This window comes from Glycine soja, chromosome 20 (genome assembly GCF_004193775.1).
Source record: "Glycine soja cultivar W05 chromosome 20, ASM419377v2, whole genome shotgun sequence".
Lineage (NCBI taxonomy): Eukaryota > Viridiplantae > Streptophyta > Magnoliopsida > Fabales > Fabaceae > Glycine > Glycine soja.
In genome coordinates, this window is record NC_041021.1 from 43028050 (window position 1) to 43039959 (window position 11910).

At 33.4% G+C, this 11910-nt stretch overlaps 1 protein-coding gene across 1 annotated transcript; it reads right to left on the bottom strand.

The window, feature by feature from the left end:
- Nucleotides 1–1746: 1746 nt before the first annotated feature.
- On the bottom strand, nucleotides 1747–5810 carry LOC114403424 (protein DETOXIFICATION 35-like). The gene is made up of 7 exons (XM_028366389.1): nucleotides 5439–5810; nucleotides 4046–4671; nucleotides 3496–3552; nucleotides 3105–3343; nucleotides 2889–3007; nucleotides 2458–2544; nucleotides 1747–2135 (listed from the first exon to the last, which is right to left on the bottom strand). The coding sequence occupies exons 1-7, from the start codon at nucleotides 5715–5717 to the stop codon at nucleotides 2058–2060; spliced, it is 1485 nt and encodes a 494-aa protein (XP_028222190.1). The 5' UTR covers nucleotides 5718–5810; the 3' UTR covers nucleotides 1747–2057.
- Nucleotides 5811–11910: the final 6100 nt, after the last annotated feature.

Genomic DNA, 11910 nt, shown 5'->3' on the forward strand with positions numbered 1-11910 from the left:
ACAAAGGGACGTGTGCTGAAGTTAAAATTGCATATGTTAAAGTTTAATAAAATTAAATCAAAACCCTTCTAATCAGTATGGGTAATTTATTAAAAAATGTTTTTGTCGTTGTCTAATGCTTACTTGGCCACTGGAGGGGCACAATGTCCCAGCCATGGAAAAAGTGATAATTTACCGCAACTATGATCCATGAAGAACACACAAAAATGTTTCATTTACTCCATGAATCTTTCAACAAACCGGTTAGTGGTGATTGTCCTGAATGGTTCAATCAGCGTGTTTGAACTCATAATTCTCTTCTGCAGAATGCAGATTCTCTCCTATACTTGCTTTGTGTAATTGAGACTGTGAGAGGTGGGAGCGAGACAGCTAAAAGCAAGTGTCTATTGTCACATCCTGCTCATCTACACAATAGGATTACTTGATCTTTCAATTCATTTATCCTTCTCCATGAAGTCATTTTAGATATCAAAATCTCAAAGCAAGCTAGGAAGAAGAAACTTTAATTGAAACTTCTGCTGAAAGAAACCAAGTCATGTCTCATGATTTACAAATCCTGGGAAACCAATGCTTGACTTTCCTAACGGTTAGAACCAAGCCAACTGTTTTTCAATTTTTATCTGAAATGGATTTCGAGTTTTAGCTAGTGTAAGACATCAATATTTATTTAGCTTCTGATGTGAATAACATGCGAATCCTCGATCCATATGATGGAACATGCACATCGGTAGTAGTTATGTTATGTTCATTTTTTTTTTCTTTTTTGGTATGTAGGAGGCATAAGGCTAAGGCAAATTGTTCTGAGGTTTGCACAGCCATTGCCTCGATCTAGGACCTTATATGTCAAGAAGGGCTATTGGCTTGCTTCAGTTGTCTTAGTCCAACAATCTTAACCAGATGATGTAACTATCATGACTGTTGCAGAATATTTGGTTATTGCAGACTTGCAGGTGCATGGGACCTTCATAGTATTTTGTTGTTGGCAATGGAACCGTGTTATAGGAACTTTTTGCTCAGAACCTGCAAAGTTTGATTGATATAATTAGTGATGCTTGCTTGATAGCCTTTGAGCAAGTTCCCTGATCCATGCCTTTGTCTTTCTGCTGTCTGCATTAGCAGCAGCAATTTTAATAAGTGATTTTTTCGAGTCTATGGACGTCTATTGGGTGGAATGTGACTCGGTAGTAGCTATCATGTGATTCGGATGTGCCTCAATGCATTCATATTGGAGCTCGATTCAGTGTATTCACAAGTGGAGGACGAGCTGCATTTCTCACATGTATCTCAAGAAGGAATTGTGTAGTATTCCTGCATCTGGTTTCTGATCCCTCCTTGGTATCCTTCAGGATGTTTTGGGAGTAGCTCTCCATTAGATCAAAGGTAGTTTTGTTCTTTAGAAGCTTATGAAAAGTGTGTTTTCTCATTAAGTCAGTATTGAAGTTCTAAACATAAGAATTTAAATTTGATGTGTATATATCGCAAGAATAAATTCTTTATTCTAAAGGTTATTGACCTGCCACCGAATGCATGGATCAACCATAGATCAACTGTGGTGTCAGTTTGAATCTTGGGATATTTGTGGTTCGTTAAAAAAATAAGTTTGTTGACCCTTTATTTTAGAAATAGATTAAACAATTTTAACTTCTCATATTTGTCAAAATTAAGCATATATAATAATAATAAGTTACACTATTTTTATCAGATTCAAAACAGTTAGCATAGCAGAATTCGTATGACACTATTATATGCTATAAATAATTTTTATTAACTAATCTAGTCCTGCATAGAGATATATCAACTCATCTCTAGGCCAAAGTAAAAGAAAAGATTGATGTTTTTCATTTTTCACTGAGATATTCAATAACTAAAAAATGAAAACTAAATTGGAAAAATAACGAAGTTTTTTTATCTTCACCATCTCATCAGACACCACAGCTAAACTATGTTCTGTACCTAATTGGAAGAGAGCAACATTACATGTAAAATGGACAGACTAGGAACACATGAAAAAAAGACTTTGAGAACTTGACTCGAGTGGAGGTGGAAGATATACAAGATTATGCAGAAGCCACTATCTTATCAACTCCAATGTCTTGTCCACTCCATATCCGCATGCGTTCAGTTGTTTGTTCCACCTACAATTGAGAAGAGTTAAATGACTAAAAGCAACAACAATATCTGAATTCATTCAAGCAAATTATAAAACAGGGGAAAGAAGATAAGAAAGAATAGGTAACTATGGAGCTTTGTATTTCTAAACTTATCAATAGAAAATGTAAAGCATTGGCAATTAGCTTTTGGTTTTCTTGCTTGCAATAAAATTAGTATCAGCTGTACTAAAAATTTAAATAGTCCCCTCTAATATTGCGAAAAGTTATTGTGAATGCAAATTATCACTTTTCTGTGGTACTAGAAATAAAATGCCTAAAAAAAGTTTCAGAGAGAATGAGAACCTACCTCTTTCTTCCAATTGGTTTTGTAAAGTATCAACAAGAGCAGCAAGGTCTGGAGAACAATTCCACATATCATACCACCCCAAAGTCCCTAAATGGGGAAAAAATTCAGAATCATTAGGGAGAGTTATGTTTCTCTCTCTCTCTCTCTCCCTCCTTTCTTTTAGCAATTCCATTTATTATCTATGAAACAGTTAATGAGACTTGGATAAAGGGATAAAGTCAATTATCAAAAACAGAAATTTAAGCAGGTATCATCAGCATAGACATATACATTTTTCAATCAACAGCAAACAATAGTACTGCAACAAGCAATTTTGTTATTTTCCTTCTCTAATTTTTGCAGATCTAAATAGAGAAAGCTCAACAGATTTCACTAAATAAATTTTATCAAAGGAGACTTTAAAGGAAATACAAATAGTAGTGGTATATTACCTCAACCCCCAAATTTGCTGTATAACCAAGAAGGAACCCCAGTGGAAGCCCAAATAAGTAATAACAACCTAAGTTGATGTAGGCCACCAGGGCTTGCCACCCACCTCCAATAGCAACACCTGTAAGAATGATTTCAAAATTGTCAATAGGATGAATAAAAGGGATGATCTGTTATCCTTCATAAAGTAGACAAGGGAAAGGGTAATAAATTCATACCTGAAACCACTGGTTGAACACTGTTTAGAACCATTGTCACAGAAAGGAGGTATCCTAGTTTCGCAACGGCCTTATGCAAAACCTCACTGTTTGTAAAAATAATGGCATAATAATCTCTAGTCGCCAAAATAATAGCCATGAAAAAGATTCCCAAGAAAAGTGACTGAAAGACTATCACATAGACAGAGTACTTGGCAGCTCTTGGATGTCCAAGCCCAAGTTCATTGGAAACTCTGACACTGAAAATAAGAAAAATGCAAACATTACGTGGCTAAGAGAAAAAACTGCATTGCAAGCAACCAATACCAACAATGTGAAATTGTCAACATATTTACCAGAGTAGACAGACAATGGGATAAACAACAGCAAGACAGTAATTTCGGTAGCATACCTGACAGCTGCATTTACTCCAATGAAGAGCATGGCTTCCCACCCATTGATATTCATGCTATAAAACATCATTGAATGTATTAGCAAAAAGGTTACCATACATCCCTTATTTGAATAATTAAATACAAATGTAAAACTACGGACTGCTGATCAGATGGAGCCATGGAGGAATGAGTTCAAGGTTAAATGAACAAAGTATATGCAATGCATCCAACAAAATCACTAAAGAGATATTGTAACTGAGTCTATTCCCTCTATCACAAAATAGTTTTAGGAAAATGACAGTGGCAAATCTGTGACATCTGGAAGTAAATTAACTCACTAGTTATTTAACTTGATATTGATTGCATGATAGTTTTTTTTTCTTGATTACATACTTGACATGTTCCCTTGATAATCTCAAACTTAGTTACAAAGAATAACCGAAGAGAATTTATTTAAGATTTCATATTTCATTTAAACCATATCCTTCCATGTATATCTACAGAAATCCGATTGGCTGGGACTGCGTGGCTTTTTTTGCTAGTGTGTGGGATGAAAGATGATCTTACCATATAGAGAGGGAATCAACAGCAATCACTGCATTATCAAGGTGGCCAGCAAGAACTATAACGCTCATCATATACCAAACTTCAAGGCAAAGCATTACAGCTGATGCAAGAGAGAGCCTAACAAAGGCCCAAATATCCTTAAAAGCCAGCCATGACAATCCATTCCATCCATCCTTACACCAGATCACAACATAAACAAGTTGAGCCACTGTGATCCCCCAACTCGTGATATCAAATGCCAAAGCTGCACCAGCTAAGCCAAAATCTAACACATAAATTAAGAACCAGAGCATCCCAATGTGCAGAATTAAAGCCACCAACCCAATCCATGCAATAACCTTAACCTTGCTCTGAGCTTGAAGGAACTTTTGCGTTGGAAAATTGAAGGGAAGTGAAAGAAATTGTGGAATTACTAAAATGGAGAAACTCCCTGCAAGATCAGCTATATCTTCCTGTTGACCAAGAAGCTTCAAAATTGGAGCGGCAAAAATGTATATAGGCAAGAGCAAGATACTGGTCACCGATAATATCACCCATGAGCGTTGCATATAAACACCAAGCATATTAACCTGCCCAGCTCCGAAAGCTTGTCCACAGAGTGTCTCAGTTGCACTCCCCATCCCAAGCTACAGGTTTTATAGAGTATCATTAGATTTTGTGTTTCTTTAAAAAAAAAAAACAGACAACTAACAATTACAATTTCTACAGCTTCCCTTTTGAATTTGTCTTCTTTAAGATGAAGACATGTAAATACACTCACAAACTACATACGTATATAACATTTTAAAATGGTAATGAAATCAAATACATTAATTGGGCATTTTTTAATTAGTAGTTATATATCATATATAATTAAAGTGTACTCCCTTCACTTTATACTAGTGAAACCAGTTGGTTTCTATTCTCTAAGCAAGCTTTCCTGCAATATCCTCTGAGAAATACACAGCACAAGGCTTTGTTCTTGCTTATGATTTTTTTTCTTTTTATCCGTAGAAATTGAACTCAGTTAGGTACTAGGGAGTTCACAACAACTCAAGTACATTATTCAATCAACCGAGCTAGATCCTCTTGATCTTGCTTATGAATTATGATTTTAAGAAAATTAAAATCATTAAAATTCTAAAAACCAAGTAAGATGAAGGAAAATTCAATTAGGGACGGTGAGAACAAAGGAACCCCCTTCAGTATTTAGCTAGAACCAAGTAAAGTCCATAAGATTAAAATAAGGAAGAAACTTATATGGAAATTTTTCAAGCTGTTCTCAGAACAGAATTGAATTTTCATCTTGAGATCCTAAGCTGGCCTTTAATGTAAACACTTATTATGTAATTATCAAAATAAAACTTAAATTCTAATCAGAACAACATCTAAAAAACAATACAAAGGCACTAACCATGAAACCAAAGGCAAAAGTGCCAATGACGGAGTTAATGAGAGAGATAGCAGAGAGCTGAATGTCGCCGAGGTGTCCAACGAACATGCTGGTGACGGAGTTGACACCGAACTGACACCATATGTTGAAAACGATGGGCATCGCAATCTCCCACACTCTCTTGGTCTCAATCCAAAACACCTTCTTCACCTCCTTCAGCTCCCTCACCGCCACGTAGTCACCATTCTCCGCCACCAGCGCCGCCCCCTCGCCGTTCACCAGCAGCAGGGGAGCGTCCATCTCTCAATCACCCTACTACACGTATACGTACGCCTGCCTCTGATTCACCGTCAAACTCAGCACAAAAGAAATCGTTAGTTGCATACACAAAACAGTGAATCACTCTCACTCTCACAGACTCATTTATATCGTGTAACTGCATGCACAAATTAGGTAAGCATGCATCCACCACCACCACCAGTGCAATTTTTCTTTTTTTTTTTTTTCACAATACAACGTACGAAAAATGTACACGTATTTTAATATGATACTCTAACCATCATGAGAATGGCTAAGACTAGGGTGCGTACGTAAACTTTTTACGCACCGTGTGACAGGATCAATATATACGTTAGATTAAATGGACAGCTTAGATTTTTTTTCCTTTTTGCATTTATTCTTTTCTTCTTTTCTGTCTTTCCAGATTTGTCCCTAATCTTTCTCTCACATTCCAATTCAAACAACTTCCCTCAATACAGCGGAGACGGCGAGGAAGCCGCCGCCGTAGGTCCGGTGGTTTCCGCCAGCGAGGCGGCGAATCACTCTCGGCCTCTCGGAAGCCCAGCGGCGGGGGCGGCACCTCCATCGTCGCAGCAGCAGGGACTCTGGTTCTTCCTCCGCTTCCACAATGCGCCACGCGTTCACACCCTCGCGCATCTCCTCCAGACTTGTCCCTCGTTTATTTTCTCTCTCATCTCTTCTTCTTCCACTCAGATCTGAGTTGCCTTCCTCGTCATGGACTCTTCCTCTACGAAACCCACCACCGTGAGGCCTTGAGAACGATTTCAGGAGTGACGCAGGGGCAATCGACTTCGAGCATGTTCTCTTCCAGGACGAAGTGTTGGCGCCAGAACGAGAGCACGTTGGACTTGACGGAGCAGCCGGGAGGGCCGTAGTCGAAGAGGCCGACGACGCCGCGGTAGATCTTGAAGGAGGGGATGTAGAAGAGGCGCCGTTCAAGGGTATTCACCACGGACTGACGGAAGGCCTTGCGGCGGTCGGAGCCGCCGAGGAGGGAGCGCTCGATGGAGCTTTTTTCGAGCTTCAGCGCGTTTAGGGCTTCGATTGCGGCGTCGATTTCGAGTTGGGCGGCTTTGGCGGCCTTGAGGGCGCGGACGGTGTTGCCTTGGGCTTCCACCGCGGGGGAGGGTAGATGGTGGGGGTAAATTAGGAAAAGTAAGAAAAAAATAAAAAAAATAAAAAAAAAAGAAAGAAAAATTTGAACCATTGATTTAAAATCAACAAAATCCAACGGTTGTGATCGCATTGTAATAACTTTCGCACGGTGCCTAATTACGCACCCTAATATTTGCCTTGTTTTTAATTTAACTAGGCATTGTTTGAGTTTTGGAAATGAAAATATGAGAGATTGTGATGGGAATGAGAAAATTAATGTCCTACGGCATTTAAATGTACTAAATTTAAGCAAGTTCTAGTAGTTGATTTTTCCGTCTTTCAGCAAAATATCGCATTGTCCTAGGAGTAACTTTCGGTGAAAGTTGAGATTATCAAGTTTTTTTTTTTTATCTGAAAAATTTACTTTATTCCAAGAGTCTATCTTTATTTATTTTTTAATGATAAATTAAAAATTCTAAGGGGAAGGAATGATATTTCTGTTTCCAAATCCACCTCAATGTCTAGACCTACCCAAATCCACCAAATTCTTTAATGAGCAATCACATCATTCTGCTGTTTATTTAATTTAATTCATCTTTTTCATTTTCAATACGGAAGCATTATTGCCATTTTCATCTAATTAAAATTTATAAAAAAAATTATAAACTAATAATTCCATTAACAAAGAAAATTAATTAATAACAATATTTTAAATTAAAATTATTTAAACTGACACTCACGCACACGAGTCTTTCTTTCTTTATATAATCACTAAAGGTTTTACTTTTTATTATATTGAATACTGTATAATTTTTATTTAATTTTATTATAAATACTTATCAATCAGTTGTTTTTAAGTGTATATTCGGTTAGCATCTCCTAATGTGAAATCTACTGATTCAGTGAAATTGTTAACTGATTTTATTTTTTTTATTTTTAACCAATTGACGTGGTATTTCATGTTCTTTAACGTTTTTTTCTAAACACTTTATTTGGATCTGTAAGAAAGATACAAAGGAAAGAAGAAAACAAACAAGATTATAAATTCTAATAAAGGTGACACCTTTCATATCAACCAAAACACATAGTAATTTAAATATTACGTTCTACAACATCGACATAAATTCTTAATACATTTTTTCATATCATCTTATATAAAATGAACATAATAATATATTGATTATAAATATTTAAAATGACAAATTTTTATATTAAAAAATGCAGTATTTAATTTTTTGTTAAAGTTTCTTACAGTTAACTACTTTTTACATAAACAAAGTTATATACTCTAAAAATAATATGTCAGTTTGTTTAAGTTTATTTTTAAAGAAATATTTTTTAAGATAAAATAAATAATTTTTTGGTTTTCTAATTTATTTGTTTAAAATATAAATCATTATTTAAAATAATAAATTTTATCTATTTTTTAAAAAAAAAATTATATATATATATATATATATATTATTTTTTTTGGTTTAAACAAATTGGTCCAATGATGAAGCATATTAGAGTGGAAGTGATATGCGTGACGAATTGGTATGCTGGGAAGAAAAAAAGGGTATAGTTTGGTAAGATGAACGGTGCGAGATCGCCCACGTCACTTGTATTACCAATAATGGAATGGAAAGTGGTGGGGTTTGTAAAGCGGATTTTATTTTTATCCAAGGGTTGTAAAGTGAGCTTGTGTACTGTCCTCCATCACAAAGTGTGTTTTCAGCTGGAGTAAATAGTAAAATTCCTTTTTGGTAGAGTGATATAGTAATAAATTCATACTTAAAAAATAAAAAATATAAATTTAATTTTTAAATGCATAAAATGTGTGATAAATTAAATTAGTTGTTAAATTTATAAAATTATTTTGTTATTAAAATTAATATTTGAGAATTAATTTAACATTAAGTTACAATTAATTTGTCGTTAAATTATCTATAAGATTAATTTATCATTATTTTTTAACATTTAGAAATTAAATTCAAATTTTTCATCACCACTAATTTATCAGTGTCTCACACTTTTAATAACGAAATTGATTATTTATCCTTTTAGTTATGGGAAAAGAAATAAAGGAGATGCCTAAATGAAATAAAAAAATATTTAAATTAAAATTATTTAGTACAAAAGAAATAAAGGTGTGAGACTTGTATTGATTAAAAAAAATTACACAATTTAATACAGCTAAACATATATACATAGTCCATGTTGTTAAAGGAATATATTTTAATTGATGGAACAAAATGAGTAAATTAAAAATTTTAAAAATAATTAACAATCACACACACAAACACACCATATCTATTATTCAAAGAAGGAATTGAAAATTGATCGTTTTAATAAAAATACATCAAATTGATTAATGCGAGGGAGAGAAAAATCTTGGGTTGATATGGAGACTTTAGCAGAAATTCAACTTCAATAAGTTGAAAGATTTAGAGCTTTACTAAAAAAAAATAGACCATAACAAATAAGACAATATCCTCAAAAACATGTAAAGTGGCTTCGGGCTCCACCAGATGTTGGGCTCATTGGGCCCAATTTCAGGAAGAAAGGGAGAAATAAAATGAGTAGTGGTTAGAGCATACTAATAATGTAAATAGAGGCCGAATAGATGGGTATAGAATGGGTTAAGGAGCTACATGTTCAAAAAATAATTAAGAATGTAAATACTCAAATTCCACTTTTCCATACTGAAGCACGAATAAGGAAAAATAAATAAATGATGTCCACTTCCTCTCTCACGGCCCAGCAATGGATAACATAGAAGAGCATAATTCTCATTAATTGCTCAATTGCATTCGTGGTCACTCCCTAATGTTTCCAGCAGCAAAAGTACATTCATTAACATATAAATTGGTGAGTCCATACAGAAAAATATATATATATATATATATATATGGAGTGTGGCAATAAAATAAGCTTTGGTTTTCATAGATCCCAACTTGGAATTGGTCCAAAGTCCAAACATCAATTAAGTGGGCTTCCTTTGATTTAATTACATATGGCAAATTATAACAAAATTGTGTGGCAATCTAGGAATTTTTGGGTGAGTCATTGGAAAGAGATTATTAACACTACTAAAAGCTTAGGTCTAAATTAAGTAAAACTTTTCTAAATATGAGGGATGGATAAGGGAGATGCGCACTAAGTAAAAGCTTAGGTCTAAATTAAGTAAAACTTTTCAAATATAGTTCTCGCCGTTCTAAATTAACATTTACATTTTTATATTTTTCATAAGATGTGGATATTACAGATATATAAAAGACATTTTGATTAAAAAAAATATAAAATACATGATTAAATAAAAGTAAAAAGGATTCAGTAACCAAGATTTACATATGAAAAGAAAAGAAATAATAACAACACAGCTAGTAGCAATTTAATTGAATATTATCAATTTAATTGTTTTTGGATTGAAGGTTTTTATTAAATATGTAAGTCTATAAATGAATATTGAATTAAATCTTATAGAAATTGAGCCAATCTCCATCTTTTTCAAACAAGTAATCCCTTTCTTACATGTGCATTAAAAAGACTAGTTAAATAATTAATAAATATATTTATACGAAAACTGTTTACATTTTATTTTTAACATATTATTTTCAATGCATTCATTATGACTAATAAGTGAAATTCTTATAAACTTTGTCAATTAATTAATAAGAATAGTTAAATAGGAATTAATATTAACATCTTTTAATAATTTTATATTTTATTTTTTTAAAAGAAAAAGATCTTCATAATAAAACTATGAGACTGATCTCCCAAAACATAAAAATTAGCAAAAATAGATTTTATTTCTCCTAACACAATCTTCTCCCTGTTACTAATACTAAAATGTCTATTAAAAAGAGTTTGTGTTTGTCCCTCAATATTTATAGTACTGGCCTCCTGGGGTTTTATATTTGGGCTGACCATACATGTGATGGAACCTGGCATCAAGCCTGAGTTGAAATTAATTGTTTGAGAGACGAATCGATTATGGCCCTGTGGGGTCGCACTTTACCTTTATTGACCATCAAAACCCTTTTTAGTTTGGCAAAACAGCATCCTTGAAACGTGGCTTAGGATAATGGATATAGCAATGGATATTTAGCATTTTCTGATTACAACCATAAGTTTAATCAATTGTATAATTGCCAAGATGGTTGATTGTGAAATGAGACCATATGAAGAGTGTGTCTCTTAATCGGTGTAGAGGGCCAACCAAAGGATATGCAAAAATCTTCTTAAATCCCACTAACTTTTTCTTGGAATTTAAAACGATATCAACAAAGCAAGCATCTTTAATATGATGTGGTAATAAGATACATATATTCCTATGGAATATTTAAATAAAAATATTTTATATTCACAATATACATATAAGTTAATTTTCTATTATAAATCGAGGCGGGAAAGCTGCTGTAATTAAATATAAAATAAGACTTGTAAATTATTTATTGAAAAATTAATAAGAAGTTATTGAATTACACTCAGGTATCAGGACAATACACCAAAAGATATCTCCCTAAGAATTCTTTATATTTAATTACATATTATAGCTTTTAATTTTGAATTATGTGGAACTTTTGCCCTTTAAATTTTTTTAATCAATGAATTACATCCTTCTGTGTTTAAAAACCAAGTATATATATGTAATATCCATGAATTTTGCTACCATCTAAATCTATCGGTTTCTTTTTATTATAGTTATAAATTTCAATTTTTATATTCTTATAGATACAACAACTTGACCGTCTTGTGTATGTATTCAACTAGTCAATTTAATTAATCAAACTTATACAATTATGAATTTGCTATCTAGGTTATTTGCTTTAATTTATTAATAATAAATTTTTTATGTGTACATGAATTGTCCTGGCATTCCAAATAGGTTGGGACCATTTGTAGTTATAATTTCAATTGCAAATAGTAGTCAAATTTGCAGATATTCTGCTCAGCTAGTGAACAAAGCCTCCAGAAGGTAGAAGAAAGTTAGAAAAACGGGCCAGATATGTGGTAAAATACTTCAATGCATGCAAGACTTAAATCGGGATTCGGGGAGTTTATGAGAGGAAATTAACTCAATTAAAATTTTGATAATTATATAGAATGGAACTCC